General features: G+C 44.3%; 1 protein-coding gene across 1 annotated transcript in view; it reads right to left on the bottom strand.

Annotated features, from left to right (window-relative positions):
- Window positions 1-12,759, bottom strand: part of kiaa1549la (KIAA1549-like a) — a gene marked incomplete at its 5' end in the record, with an annotated part of 89,633 nt that extends 76,874 nt beyond the window's left edge. The window contains one exon of the mRNA XM_079163585.1: window positions 12,522-12,759. Within this exon, the coding sequence (XP_079019711.1) occupies window positions 12,522-12,759 (238 nt within the window). The remainder of the gene's footprint in view (window positions 1-12,521) is intronic.
- Window positions 12,760-15,806: the final 3,047 nt, after the last annotated feature.

The raw sequence follows: 15,806 nt of genomic DNA, 5'->3' as shown, positions 1-15,806 counted from the left end.
GAAAATAAGCTCTGTGGCAAACAAACGTTCACGATACTTCCACGTTTTGTTCGGCAAGATAATCTTCACAAGTGAACACCACCTTTATGATTGTTGAAGCGTGAATGCAATCGGCATAAGTCAAAAGCTACTGTTACGGCGGACTAGTGTTGACCGTGATGACGTTTTGTCGTCTCATTTAGCCGCCTGTTAGCAACCGCCTTTTTTTAAATACACGTAAATGCTTCATAAGTCACGAGAGAGGTATTTACTGACGTATTAAATATTGTAGAAAAAAAATTATCTTAAGCTTGTGTATATCAGACAAACCCATTGACTTCAGGATGAGGGAACCAAAAGTGCAAAAATGCTGAGTCACTTCCTGGTTGTAGCTTCCTGGTTCACTTCCTGGTTTCCATTGCAGCCCTCTATGAGCCGACGACAGACGCCACTGGGAGTGTCTCAGCGCCCCCAGGCCTCCCCCTTACCTGCCCAGGCTTTTTTTACTTAATTCCGTTTCTAGAGGCATTTTTTTTTTTTATTTCCAGTGTAGAGGCACTTCAGCCTCTACACTGGGGTTTAGTTACTCTTTAAACGCACAGGAAGGGAAGTTCAAAGCTCTTAATTTTCGCATAATTTCCTATTTACTCAAGTGCGCCCTCAAAACATAACACACTCGTGTCGTCACATAAGTGAACACTCACTCACTCAGACACAAACACAAACACACACCTTTATGTAAAATCAAAGTGGATTATTATGACACATTTAAACATTGTGTGCCCGTGTGTGTGTGTGTGTGTGTGAGAGAGAGAGCCTGTATTCGTGGCTATGTGTGAAGCAGTATTGATTTCCCCAGTAAAACACATGCCAAAAACTGCTGCAGGATGCGCCCACGTGACTCTGCACGAGCCAATACGTGAGCTGGGTGAATTTGATTGGCTCCCGATGGCGCCTGATGTGTGTTTTGCCCTTACTGTGTCCCCTGTGGTGTGTGTGTGTGTGTGTGTGTGTGTGTGTGTGTGTGTATTTTTTAAGACACATATGGTGCAAGTGCAGAGTGCCATTTCATTACCGACTGCGAGGATCACAGATATTAATCTGATTAAACGCAGTCGTCCTCATCCTGAACTTGACTCGCGCGCCGTAACGGTCACTGCCCCCACCCGGCGATGCTGTCGGGGTGGCGATGTTGATGAAAATGAAGCCTCTGCAGCTCTTTAAACTACAGTAAAGAGAATAAAGTCTTCACTAATTAGTGTCTGCCCGTTATATAACCGTCTGAAGCATAAAATCACGCTCAAAGCGGAGTGCAACATCGACACCGACAGTTTGTGCCAGTTAAGAAGACCAAAAAAATGGAACTCAGCAACAGCAGTTCAATCCTAAAGAATAAAAAAAAACACAAGCCAAAGATACTGTTCTCCACTGTTTTCACCTTTCATCTGAAGGCTCTTGGTGCTTAAACTCAGGCCCCCTGGTTTCCAAACGCCTCTGCCTCAAAACAACCTCTGATCTTCGCTTTCATACAGCCATCTGACACCAACGGGTACATCTCCTTCACACGGACCCCAGAATCTAATCTGGCTTGTTGAGTGCCGGGGCAGTTTACAGCTTCCTAACACCTAAAACTAGGTCTTGAACAGCATGTATGATTATGCACAGTTATGAATATTTTATGTAGATTTCCTTTTCTTTTTTTTTCTTGTTTATGGATGGTAAATAGACAGCGAGCGTGTGCGGTCAGAACCATGCGGGTCGACTTTGATTCACCCAGGGGGAATAATTACCTTCCTTCGTCCAAAGCGATTGTTCGGTTTGCACGGCAATGCGTCTTCGCTCCACCAGACAGAATGAGGAGAAAAAGCTGCCATGTGGAAATGGACTTACGTAATTGCCGCTTTTAATTTTTTTTAACTCGTGCACGAGATGGCTTGAAATGCATAATCCTTTTTTTATGATTCGATTTAAGCACAATCTCATTTATGAATATTACTGCATATTTACCATTTATGTCGTGGCCCTGAATCACCATGGTTTGGAAGGGACTTAGATATTAGCTGCTATTTACATGCACCGAGTGTGCAGGATGATTGACGAAATCCTGGCAGAGGGCAAAATCCGGATTAGGCTGTACATCTGCGTCTTCATGCTCCCATCACTGAAGAGAATATTTCAAGCATCACTGGGGAAACGCACCGCCATAAACATGAGCTTAGTGGAACAAAGGTTATTTCACCACACTGCAGCTGTTATATCATCACACTCTGATCGGTCTTACGAGCGCCTATTTGTCATCGGGCGATGAAACGTGGCATTGCCGTTTTCTCCAAAACGTTTGGCACCAACACAGGAAGTAGTGCGCCTTTTATGTAGTGAAGAAGAAGGCGAGATGTCGTTATACAAAAGTACGTCGTCTAAATTCTCAGGAAGTCTGATGTGAGACATTTGGAGGGTATGTCATTTGAAGAGTGTGGCTGTGGTTTTTTGCATCAAACTTGCAACACAGGACAAACCGGACGGCAACTGGCAAACTTCTACAACCTTTAAGCTCCATCACCCCAGAATATAATAGTGCAGGACGGGGTTCTCTCTGTATAACAATGGTGGAGAATAACGTGCAATGGTCCACTTAGAACTTTCTTTAGGTTTAACGAGCAACCGTGTTTAATTGGTGACTCTCAGCCGGAAGCGTGCACGGTTGCTTGTGGTAACGTACGGGAATGGTTGGCTTACATAATAAACACGGATGGTAGCGGTGTAACAGATCGATGGAACCGCACAGAACCCCCCCCTCACGGTTCGGCACACATGTGAACCGCGGATTAGTTAACGTTGACTGTCACAGTTTGAAATAAAGTTTTTAACAAAGTAAAAGAATAACTTTTAGAATTGGTGATGGTTTACAGACTTCAGAGCGGTTGAAATGATGTTTGGGACGGTGGCAAAAAAGCCTGGAGTTGTAGACCAGCTGCTATAACCAAATAACAAAGCGATCTGTATCTGCTGGAATACCGATTCCGACTAACCGAACACGCAACAACCAGACATTTTGATGCCGGTAATGGTTTTAATTCAATGTTTAAAGCTCGCTCACTCGTGTAGATTGCCGGGGCAAAACACCACTTCCGTTGCATGCACATATTTTTGATGACGTCAGCTGCAAAGGGGCCTATTTCACTTGAAACTGTCATGTTCATTTTGCACTAAAAACCTCAATTAAATAAGAACATACTCGGTCATTTTAATTTGTCAAGTCTAACGCTCAACGGCCAAACAAAAATAAGACAGAAGTAATCTTTCCTTCAAGTCACTTTTCCACTGTTTTAGGAAACTGCTGCAGTGAATGAATTATTACAGAGTAGCATTCCCAGAAAAGCGAAAATAGAATTACCGCCTTGTGGTTTTATGTCTCCGCAAACCAGACAAGTTGCAGTTGACGTCCATGTTTGTCCAAAATGTCATCACTTCATAATTTGATGCTATTAGCAGTTGTGTGAAATATCAAAATTAGCATATGAACTACTGAGTTATGGCCGAAAATGTGTTTTGTGGGATCACAGTGACCTTGACCTTTGACCTTTAATAACTGAATTCTAAGTTTAAACGGACGTTTGTGACAAAATTTGAAGAAATTCCCTCAACGGATGAACGGACGGACAACCGGAAAACATAATGCCTCCGGCCACGACTGTCGCCCGCAGGGAGGCATAACAATGCAGCTGTTACCCACACAACTGTGACTTCAGGGCCACATGTCAGACACACAAATGGAAAGACACTTGGACAGACGAGTGCACTTACACACACACCCACACACACACACACACACAGAGCAGCGAGTGAGTGATGGCGTGAGGAACGGAGGTGAGCAGCTGCAGTGATACATGGCGAGTTGAAGGAGGGGAGGCCAAGCGGCTGTAAATCCTTCTCTCTCCCAGGCAACCCTTTGGATTAAATTTTCATTCCGTCCCTCGTTCTCTTTCCCCTCTGCCCCCTTCTTCCTCTCTCTGACGCTACAGACGGAGTAAATCTCTGCCGTCTGCCTGTCGGCCGTTCGGAGACTCGTGGAGTGTGGAAAACAAATCACTGGACGAGCCTCGCTTTCACAGAGAATTGCACTGTTGTATGAAAAACAATTGTACATGACTGAAATCTTTGTCTGTAGTTTATTTGAATAAATACATCAATTACAGAGCTGACGATGTGGGTGGTGATGATGAGGAAGTTGAGTCAGGAAGTCTGCTTCTTTTGCTCCCCTTTTTTTTATTTCTCACGCTGTCAGTCTTTTCAACATTTACCATCTCACTTCTACTTCATATTTAGCCAATAAAACGGAAATGAAACTTGTTCCGAGCTCGCCTCCACACCCGCTATCCTTCGGCGCTGGCGTTCGGGCTCCGCACGTCAACCCCAGGGTCCTCTATAGAGGGACATTTTTTTTCCAATCCCAGGGTTGACACCTTATCTCTAGAGTTGTCGTTCCCAGGAGACAGTGTGTACTCTCCATCAGCGAGGGGGGGGGGGGGGTATATATCATTTATTGTACAGGACTCATGATGGGGTCGCGACTTGCGTCAGCACCGATCAGTTCTCTCAAGGTGTTGTTACTGAGTTGATTTGCTGACCTCGAGGAGTTACGGATGCCCAAATTCCATTAGTTCCATTTCAGCTACGAAATAATGACTGACATTTCACATTTGGATCAGCAGCGAAATTTACTTGATTTTTCCCTCTGTCCGTCAAATTTTTTTTTTTTTTTTTAGGCACTGCCAACAGACTGGAACAAACAGGGATGAAAAAAATCTAAATGTTTGTGGTACATTCGCACGTGGTTAATGAAAAGGGTGTCAGTGCTTCAACATGTGGTGAACATATCAATTGAGGTGATACATTATGATACGTGTACAACAAGTTTGACTTTCAACAGTATAAACCCGCTACTCTGCTGTCGTATTATTAACATGTGGCATTTCATTTGTAGCGCGCTGTAAATATAGACTATCAACATAAATGCAATGTGCGCATATACTCATAAAAGTGTCAGACGCAATCACTTTGACTGAAGATGACACTCTGCACTGTGAGCAAAATACAGTATTTGTCGCGCACACTAAAGAGCAAACCTGCATCCTGTTTACGTTGCTCAAGCTCGGATTTCTAAAGTTATCTAATTGGTTACAGGTTTTTTCACAGGTGCATTCTGGGTGCAGGTGATTGACGATCGAAAACGCATGAAAAAAAAAAAATCATATGGAGGGATGCACACAGATTCGCTCGAGTTCGCTGCGAGAAGCTAAGCACCTGCACACATCTGCGCAAGAATGCCGCGAATTCCCTGCGGACGCGTCAAGTTTGTCTGCACTTCACCAACCACGTTGCGTGACACCAAACCCTGTTGTGCACCGTGTGCGCACTCACGCGTGAGCTTTGAACATGAAATGCTTGAAAAGGCTTTTGTACATCAAAGTGCTTCTCACATGAAAATAATTAACCTTCCTAAAAACACACCGGGGCGAGGGAACACGCAGCCGCTTCACAGCCCCCCCCCACCCGCAGATTAGAAAAACACAAAGTGTGGCTAGTTGGGATTATAAGAATGAATTTATGCAAGAGAGCTTCAGCCTATACCCGTGGGATTTGTGACGGGGGGGGGGGGGGGCTGCCAGGAAGAAGCCAGGGAAATATTTACAATCTCTCTCTCCACCGCTCTCTGATTTAAGTCTCTCTCAATATTCCTCACTCTCTAACACACACACACATATTCCATGAATAGATTAACTCCAGAGTGCAGCAGAAGGAGCTGTTTGTGTTGGAGGGGTTAAAAGGTTGAGATGTAGAACAGCTCAGATGATGGTCAGCCTGGTTGGCTCGGTCACAGTCACACAGCAAAAAAGAATCATCGAGAGCCAGAGCCAATGGAGCCGTGTCAAGAGATATCATCTTCCTGCTGTAATGAAGCGGCTTCTCTGCATTTCTGCCTGGTAACAGCGAGAGGAGTGACGGCGCCACCGGTAGAGACGTTCAAACACTTGTCAGCAGGCGTCATTACCTGCCGCGGTGAGAAAAGCAAGGCTACAACAAAAGCATGTGACATGATCATGAATAGGGATTATTTCATCGAGTCACCACCGCCTTGGCTCTGGTTTAAAAAACGGTGTGGGATGTAACAGCCAACTTTCCATCTGATTTCTTTCTTTTTTTTTTGTCCTTGTCCGTGTGAAAAGCTCTGGCAGTGCGTAATCAGAGAGGCACAGAGAAGTTCAGAGCGGAGTGCAGCCGAGCAGAGCGCCCCCCCCCCCCCCCTCATCTTGCATCTTGGCCCACATGCAGGATCTTTGGCCTTGGATGGATTTCAGCCAGAATCTTCTCCTCTTATATGTACTGCTACACCTGATCATCCGAGCTCTTCAGATAAAAAGGGGGGAAAACAAACAGCCGAAGTCCTGAGCACGAGCAGCCGGCGTAAATTAAAGCTGCGACACGAAAGTTATACATCCCCGATGGAGCCGAACCTCCTCCCTCCCTATAGTCCAGGTTTCTGCCATGACTCTTGTCACAAGTGTCTGCCAGCGTGTAGCGTGAGGTTAAGGTAACAGGCGGTAACTGTAAAGCCTCCATATGGTGCTGCGGCCAAAAGCAATACTAGCATTCTGAAAAGCCAAGTCCATGCAAGTACGGAAGTTAAGGTAGTAATGTGACGACTAATACTATGCCAGCACTGAAAAATACTCGCTTCTAATTGACTTGACTGTAAGGTGTTATGTCGGGTTCAGACTACACAATATTGTTGGTCAGATTGGTCGATTATAGAGTTGTAAATTCTTGCCGAAAGACGTGAAAGTCGTATACATTGGTACCCGACCAATCACTGCTTGCTATCTTTCATGACGTGCGTGACGTCATCAGGAAGGAAACAGATTATAGCGTCTGAAGCACTATGCAGGAAAAATAAAAGAAGAAAGGACTGTGGGCCAAAGACTGTTCGGGCATACACCGATTACACACCGATAACGTCACCTGCACACCGCTCCCACAGTCGTTTTTGCCTTTTTATTTTACTTTTTTTATAGAAATAAAATCCATAGTTCCTTTTTTGCGTTTCAGCGCCCACGTTTCTCAAATTAAAAACTTTATAATATTAAGTAAGCATATTATCGATACTTCATTTTCATTTTTGTAACAATTTTTTGGACAGCAATTGAGCTTTATGGCACAGAGGAATAAAATACATCAGGCATTGACAACCCAGACAACACTGCACTTAGGAGTGGACTTCATCAAGAGCAATACAAATAGAGACTATCACCAGCCTTGTTCTTTTAAATCATAAACTGCCTTTAATTAATAGAATAGAACTGAATCAACTTTATTGTCCAGCTGAGGCAGGAAAATACAAAACCCCAAAATGTCCACATGGCATTAACAGAACACCTCAGATATACAGCCTAGACTCTCATATTTAAGTTTACTGTTCTTTGTTTGACCACAATAAGTGCATTTGTGGATCCTTATTTTTGCCAGGGTTATTCTGTAGCGTCGCCCAGAAGGGAGCAACTCAAACTGGAGGGGGAAGGGTTTTGTCATTGATGACGACAGGACTTTTCTGTGCACAGCTGTGCTGTAGAGGTCATAGTGGCTTTTGTTGTTGCTGTCTTAAAAACCCGTCAGCTTGACTCTATCTACTGAAGCCAAGTGCCTATACCAGTCAGAGATATTAAAAGCAAAGATGCTGGCTTTTTAAACGTCAAGACTGACCCCCAACCCCTAATTCAAAACAGTCTCTGACAAACAAGCAGTGAACTGGACTTAAACCGTTCTCCTAGCTTTCCCATGCATTCAACACGAGCGGGGTGCTAAAGAGCGCCGCGTCCTTACCGTGGACCTTGTGGGATTCTCCACGACTGCGAGTCAAATACAAAAAAAAACCCGAAGAAAATAAAGCAGGAGAATACACAGTTAAGTCTTCTTTTCACATTTAGTAAAGCACAGCAAAGACTTGATGGAGTTTATCCTTCTGATTTGGTGCGATACTGTGACACAATTTTGTCTCCAAATCAGCTTTGACGGTGTAAAAGCTGGATCTCATCAAGTTCACCTGGATCTGACTCTCTCTCGGCTTTCTTTGCTGTCTTTCTCTCCCGCGTGGGCAGGTAACACGGTTGCTGACTTCTGACTAGATGCGAGAAACTTTTGCTGAACTTTTAATCAGTTTCACAGAGCTCTGATCCTAAAGCCAACTTCCTTTTGCTCTCGGAAACCACAGGAGACCGAGAGGAGCCGGGCCACGCTGCTCCTCATCAGCACAATCGATCGCTTCCATTGATGATGCCGGATAAATGATAATCAGCAAAGGATTTCTTAGGGACTTTGAGGCCGGCCATTCAATTCCTTACCGTTCCGTCAGAGTTATTTGACTGATCCGTCCATTTAAGGCCAAGACAATATGTAAACATGTCGTCTTTGTGCTCAGCCGGTGAGAAGATGGTCCTGAAATCTTAAACAGAGCGTTGAAATGTGAAATTCTTCTGAGAATACGTAGGTAAGTTCATGGATTGTTACATGTACTCTATAGATGATCTGTTGAATGTCTTCAGACAAAGCGAAACGGTTGAATCTCAACCTTCGGTTCTGAAAAGTGAAGCCAATGTGGAAGTGTCTTAAACTTGCATTCCCTCTAATGTCCATCAGGGGCGAAGTCTGATTGTATAGAAGTCTATGAGAAAATGACTCTACTTCTCTCTTGATGTATTACCTCAGTAAACATTGTAAACGTGTGTTTATGGTCTCAATTTCTAGTTTCAAGTCTTCTTAAATAGAGCACGATGTTCATTTAGTAGCTTATGGTCCATTTTAGACTCAAATAGACATGAGGGTATGCGTTAGGGCGGGGCTACCTTGTGATTGACAGGTCGCTGCCCGAGGCAAGCCGTCGCTGAAGTCCTGGATGAAGGTGAAAACTTTAGGAGGTCATGGGACTGCTTTTTGGCTTAGTGTTGCTGAGGATGATCTGGTTGTACTTTTGTTAAAGTTAAATGTTTATTTTGGTCGTTCTAAATACGTGCATTTATTTGAGGATATCTTACGACTTAAGGTAACGCTGTCTGTTTGTGTACCTTCAACTAAATATAAACTTAAATTATAAAAAGGAAATAGCTAGACTGGTTGCCAGTATCTTTAGTGAGAAGTTCGGGGCTCTGATGGGGTGTACGGTATGGCTTTGTATGTTTGTTTAGTAGATTTACATATTAGGTATGTTTACATATTCTACACCATTAAAGATTTGGGACCTTTTGCTTTTTGTCAAAGGAATATAAAAGGGGTTTGTAGAGAGGCATGTTTTTACTTTCCACACCGGAACTCTGGTATTATATCGGTCATGTTCTGCCTTACTTGTCTCCAATATATAAGTCTCTCCGTTACTAAAAATGGATTTGTATGCTTCATTTGTATTGTGTATATTTATAGGGACTTGTGTGTTGTCTCCAGCTATACCATCAGACTATAGAGAAACAAAGTGAGAGCTGGCTCTCTTGCTATTCCACTTTCTTACAGATTTACGAGAGGACGGACATGAAAAGAAAAAAAGGCAATCTACCATCTACGCCACTTGCTCTTGTTCATTTTGAGCCAATTAGTTTCTGGCTGCAGCCCAATCCTTTCAATCTTCCGGTTATTCCCCAGAGCCCTCTGGACAACTCTGGTATACGTCTAAATTACGGCGAGAAAAGCTGCCGTGCTCCCGGTTTGACTTGAAGTGTTTGTGAAAGATGTCGAGTACGGGAGAGAGCGTTGGGAGAGCGCTGCATCTCCGCATGGTATGTCATCTGACGCTGATTATCAGGCCACAGACTGGAACCTGGCACTTACTCAGACGTTATTTCAATCCCTGACTGACAAACGCAGACACACACACACTGTGAGAAAAGTACTAGCTGTAGATCTGTTCCCATGGTAACACGGACCAATAGATCTCAGCTATTGACTGAGGATGAAGATCTCTGTAGACCTAGCAAAAGAAAAAAACACCACCTACACACACACACACACACACACACACATAGGCCTACTGTACGTGCTGGCGGACTGTGACGCTCACACACACACACACACATCCATAACTCACACACACACACACACACTGGCTAGGCGTCAGCCTCCAAAACATCCTTTTTTGTGTGTTATACATGGAGACGGAGAAACAATACAATAGACATGTTGAATGCTTGAGTAACCAGGTAACGGAGAGAAAGGCAAACCTCCCCGAGCCGTGCCATGGAAGGGCTCGCTCTGAAGTGGCACAGCAGCATGATATGAAAGAGGATGTGTGTGTGTGTGTGAGAGAGAGAGAGAGAGAGAGAGTGTGAGTGGGCAGTACGCTCAGGGGGAGGGTGGGCAGATGAACTGTTTTTTTTTCCCCAAATAATTTGGCAGTCATCTCCGTGTTCTGCATCGCTGCTTAGATTCTTTCACATCACACCCTGTGTAGCGGCGCCATTTGTGTCAGATGGAGGAGCCGGTGTTTCGTCGTTTACCAATCTCAGAGTTGATGAGAAAGATTGCCCGTGGCGGTCTTCTTCTTCTTCCGACTGGTTAGCCGGTCAATCACGTTGACAGTTTATCAAATATTAAAAACAGCAGAAAGCAAACAGAGCAGCCAGCAAACCGCTGAGCGGTTTAATAGGACATGTGATGTTTGATTTAGTTGTCAAATCACTCAATGTTAGGGAAATGAGAGGGATGGTTTTGAAGGCTTGTTATTCTAAAAAAAGTATTTGTGGACGCCGTGTTCAGACAGGACACTTTGTCGAGTGGTGCCAAATTATGTCCATAAAAGCAAATTATTTCTGTGGGTAAAGGAGCAATCTGAGTTTGCTCTTCAATCTCATTTTCAAATGTCCCCCATGAATAGACACATTGAAGCAGTGAGGAGAAGAAACCTGAGCCCCGAGAGCCGCTTATCACTTCATTGCCACCGCATATTGCAAAATATGATATTTAGCAAACTTGACATGAAGCATCACTAAAATGTGATGTTGCCCTATAGGTTGAAATAAAAAAGGAGACGTTTTTTTATCTTCCTTTTATTGTTATTAGTTGTATAGTGACAGCTGAGGTACGTACGGACTATATTTTTGTGTTGTTTAGGTTTTATTGGATCATTACTTGTTATTGGGGAAATAAAGCAAATAGATCATCTGAAACAACCTCCGCAGCGCCATGCATGTCTCACACTGAAAACCTTTCCACAGCTGTCTGGCGAAATGTCCCCGAGTAAAACAAATAAAACTCATTATTCCTGGAAAGAGACATTTGACATATTTGGTTTTTCAAATGTCATCTTCATCTTCAGCCAGCGCCGGCATTGAAATTCCATTCACATCCAGCGCCAGTTGGCATCAAGCCTGAGAGGCCAATATCTCCAAACCTCTGCAATTACATAATCCAAACTTTAAACTATCTACATTGATGAAAAATGTATCTATATATCTATAGATACATTTGAGTGAATTGATCTTTGATAGCCAGTTGCATCAATGGATTCCAAATGAATGTATTTAAATCTCGATTTTTGTGGATGTCTGCTTCTTCTATTCTACATTTATTACAGCTGAATTCATACTTGACTCTCCTTGATTTTAATTTGTTTACCAGATAAAAAATATGTAAATGGAGCATACTTGACTTCGTCTTGGCCTCCTCCAAAGTTTAACCGGCTCAAAATGAAATGCCAAACAGTGACGCCTCGGCGTTTATCGAGGTTGAGGTTTATGCAGCCATAAAGCTCAGTTAAGCACCTTCCTGTGCTTCGAAAAAAACATTATAAGCTCCGTTAATGAAACCTGAATAAATGTTTTTTTGTTGTTGTCTATATTCTATTAAAATTATAAAAATGTTTACTAAATTATAAAAATGACATGTCCTCTTTAAGAGCTGCAGTCAAAGCAATGTGTCTGAGATATGGAACCGTCTCTGCTGCTGCTATTTTTATGTTTTCCTCGGGTGGCTGTGAAGACACGGAGGTCGTAAATTATTGATCTGTGCCCGACTATGAAACGTCCCATATGGATCTCGTTCGAGGTTGACGACCTCGGGGCTCAATGCTCCATGAATGAATGAAAAGTGCCCTCCTTTAACGCAAAGAAACGGCCGCGGTGGGGAGCGCGCTGTGGCGGCGCGGTCCGCCGTGCGCTCCGGGGACGTGACATCGGTTGGGGCCCGTGTTGCTACAACACCGATTAATTAAACACAACACCAGACGTACATTGAGTGCAGTCAGAACATCAATCCCAGCATCCACCGAGCGCATCAAAATGACAGCCACATCTTACTCAACACAGCTGCTTAGGCAGCTCCATTAACCACCGATCTTCTCATAAACTGGCTAATAAAGAACCGCATTATTAATATGATACACAAAGCCAGATTGAGACTGGAACGGGAGTCATGTCATGTAGCGTTTATGTCTTTTGTTTGTATGATTAGGAATAAAGGAGCACTCTTACAGGTTGGATAATAAAAACACAGCATCGGTGTCTTACCGTCAGCGGCCAAAGAGCTCTGCAGCATCAGCATCAGCACCGCGCCGACGGTCACCAAGCGCCGGGCCAGCATCCCGTCCGGCGCTCGCGTCCTCTTCCCGTTCCTCGGCGAACAGACGGCCGCCGTACCCGCACCCAGGGTCCATGCCGCCGGAGAGGAAGAGCGGGGGTCCCCTGTGTTATTTACCCCTCCAACCCTGGGGTCGCTGCCGGAGAGGAGCGCATGTTTTGGAGCCATCGGTCAACCAATTAATCCCGAGTGGAGAACGTCTAACGGCGCTGCTGCTGCGGCGAGAGGCATCCGAACAACCTGCCCCCGGTGCGGACAAGCGGGGCTCCGCTCTCCATGAGCCCGCTGGAGGCCTGCGGGGATCGACACGCAAACAAAGATAATGTTTTTTTTATTTTTTATTGTTCCTTCCGTGTCTCACTGTTTCTGTGCGTGGAGTCCGATGTCCCTACTGCGACCGCAGAGCGCTCTTCATCTCTGCTGCCTGCTGCGTCAATACACGGATACGATACCGGAAAACAGTTTATGCTGCTTTCAAAATAAAAGCGTTGAATTCGTCTGGAAGTGGATTTGGCATGAAAAACGGTTGTACAATGCAAGGCAGTAATTATCATATATATTACATTTCAATATGCTAAAAGCATCCCACTGATATAATGATAAAAATATAAATAGATTAAAATTCCCCCGGCAGAAGCTGTTGCTCGACTGCTGTGGTGGGTAGATGTAATGTAGCCATCTGTATCTCTATTTCATTAGCCTACTTTCAAAAGTAGAAACTGGAATGTAAGGTGAGTGTAACGTTGGCTTGATTGTGATAGTTAATTTAAGTGTTATCAAAAGAGATGACCGGAGAGGAGAGAAGACTACTGGACCAGAGCAGAACAATTAAAGGAGAGGATAGTTTACTTGTAAATATGGACATAAAAGTCAAAACATCTCACTTCTCTGAATTTATTTTCATTCCACCATGGTACCATGAAGTCAGAGGTTAGGCCTAAACAGGATATTTGATTTGTTGTTAAAAACCCATGGTTCCTGCTCAGATGTTTCATGTAGGGCTTATTGGTAGTGAGTATCATGATCTCATCAGTTTATTTGCTTCCACATCCTGCAAATGTTTCGGCTAGCTGCGGCTAGCTTGATGAAAGCTTCTAGCAGGCAGATACAGCTCGCGCTGCGTGTTTTTGGTATAATTACGGTGAAGATGACAAGGAACAGACGGGTCACAACGGTCTGACTAACTAAACAAAAAAATAAATGTAAAAAAAAATTGTCTTTTTCTCCTCTTTAATGAGTCGTAGCGTGAAGCCAGCTGCATCAGTAAAGGACCAAAATAACGGGGACAGTGACGCCAGCGCTGCTCTGCTGTTTTTGGCAGATCTGAGAGCAGCAGGAGGCAGGCGGCCCCTGGTGGGAGCTGAGGGCAGAGTCCCCACTGCCTGTACGCACAGCCACAGGAGTCCACACAGGGAACCCGTTACCATAGGGAGTCCAATTTACTGTAATAAATAAATAAACAAAGAGGGGGGGATATCAGTCAGGGCGCCATTTTTTCGAAACGATTGCAGAGATTTCTGGAGTATCTGTGCTCCACTGTCTTTGCCTTTGACCGATGTTCAATCTAACTTTTATTAGGTGGGGCAACACTCGCTGCTTCACTCAAGCTCATTGCTTTGAGAGCATAGTAACAACTCGGAACGATGTTAGCCATGTAAATATACTGTTTAACTGTTTTTTACAGTTACCTCTTCAAATGTGTGTCCTCGAGTAGCCTACACTTAAGACATCGACAGGTCACCTTTATCGTAGTCACACACTGAAAAGATTGAATGTGGTGGCCTCCTTTCGTGCAGTGCCGAGATCCTCCTTGTGGCACTGGCACCTCAGTGGCAAGTCTGTGGCAGGTGTTGGACCTGTGGCACCTCAGTGACTACTCAGTGGCACTTCAGCGGCAAGTGTCAGTGAGGTGCCACAACTGTGGGAGGCGAGCGGCACTAGTTCGGCACCTGCCAAGAAGCTGCCGAGCTGAGCAGGCGGAGCCACATTTCCTGAGAACACCCATTGTTGTTACGACAGGTCAGCTGCCATAAATCAGTTTTATGATTTTAGTTGAGTCACTGGAGCCACCCGTTCTCTGTATACATCGTGGGAGTAGCCTAACCATGTTGTACTTCTTTGTTTCTCATTCATTTTATTTAAGTATGATTTTGCTGGTTTTGCAACAAAACGGAACATAATACACTCTTTCCAAATTATTACTTTTATAGTCATTTACAACAATCGTCTAAAATAATGAAAATAAATCATCCGTTTTATTATCATTTAAAAGTATATATATAAAAACGTTTTAAAATTAAAACCCATAAAATCTCCAATCCAAAAATACATGTCTGAAAATATCTTCACTCTTTCTCTGCTTATATGTAGGTGTCAGTAGGTGCCACAAGCTGCCAGTGCCAATAGTTGTCACAGGAGTGCCACCAGCAGTCAGAGGGGTGTCGGAGGGTGCCGCCAGCAGTCAGAGGGTGCTGCAGTGACTCAACTAAAATCATAAAACTCATTTATGGCAGCTGACCTGTCATAACAACAATGGGTGTCCTCAGGAAATGTGGCTCCACCCGCTCAGCTCCTCGGCAGCTTTTTGACAGGTGCCGAACTAGTGCTGCTCGCCTCCCACAGTTGTGGCACCTCACTGACACTTGCCGCTGAAGTGCCACAGACTAGCCACTGAGGTGCCAGTGCCACAAGGAGGATCTCGCTGTCTCTCCTCCTTTAGGTAGATAGCTACAGGGAGAGAAACCTTATGATCTACGCCAAGAGATTATGTCTCTGCGTCTGTCAGTCCGTTTGCGGCTAATCTCGCGTAATACTGGCCCTATCGGCCACATGATTTCTGTGCCCACTCATGACTGTATGCTCAAGGGTCTCTCTTGGTTGCAGTGATAAACATTTTGAAAACATGTTTTGACTGATGTATAACGTCATTGACGGCTGACCCCTGGTCACTCTTTGGCTGGTAGTGGACTGCTTCAGTTTCGACTCTTGTTTTTTCCGCTATGGATTTCAAATTGTTCCTCTCAGCTAGGTAAGACAATTGCATGTAGCCTATGTATGTAGGCTATACATACAGGTATCTTGCCTTGCAAACAAGCTGAACTGAGTGCAGACAATAACGGAGCGTATTTTCTTATGTTGGTAGGCGGAGAGCTAGTTAGCTGTTAGCAGCTGGTGGGGGTCAAGCTGCAACCTCTGGTTCTGCAGAGTGAAGCCAA

Source organism: Pholis gunnellus (genome assembly GCF_910591455.1).
Source record: "Pholis gunnellus genome assembly, chromosome: 7".
NCBI lineage: Eukaryota > Metazoa > Chordata > Actinopteri > Perciformes > Pholidae > Pholis > Pholis gunnellus.
The sequence above is the reverse complement of the archived record's forward strand: the minus strand, read 5'-3'. Positions and strand labels throughout refer to the sequence as shown.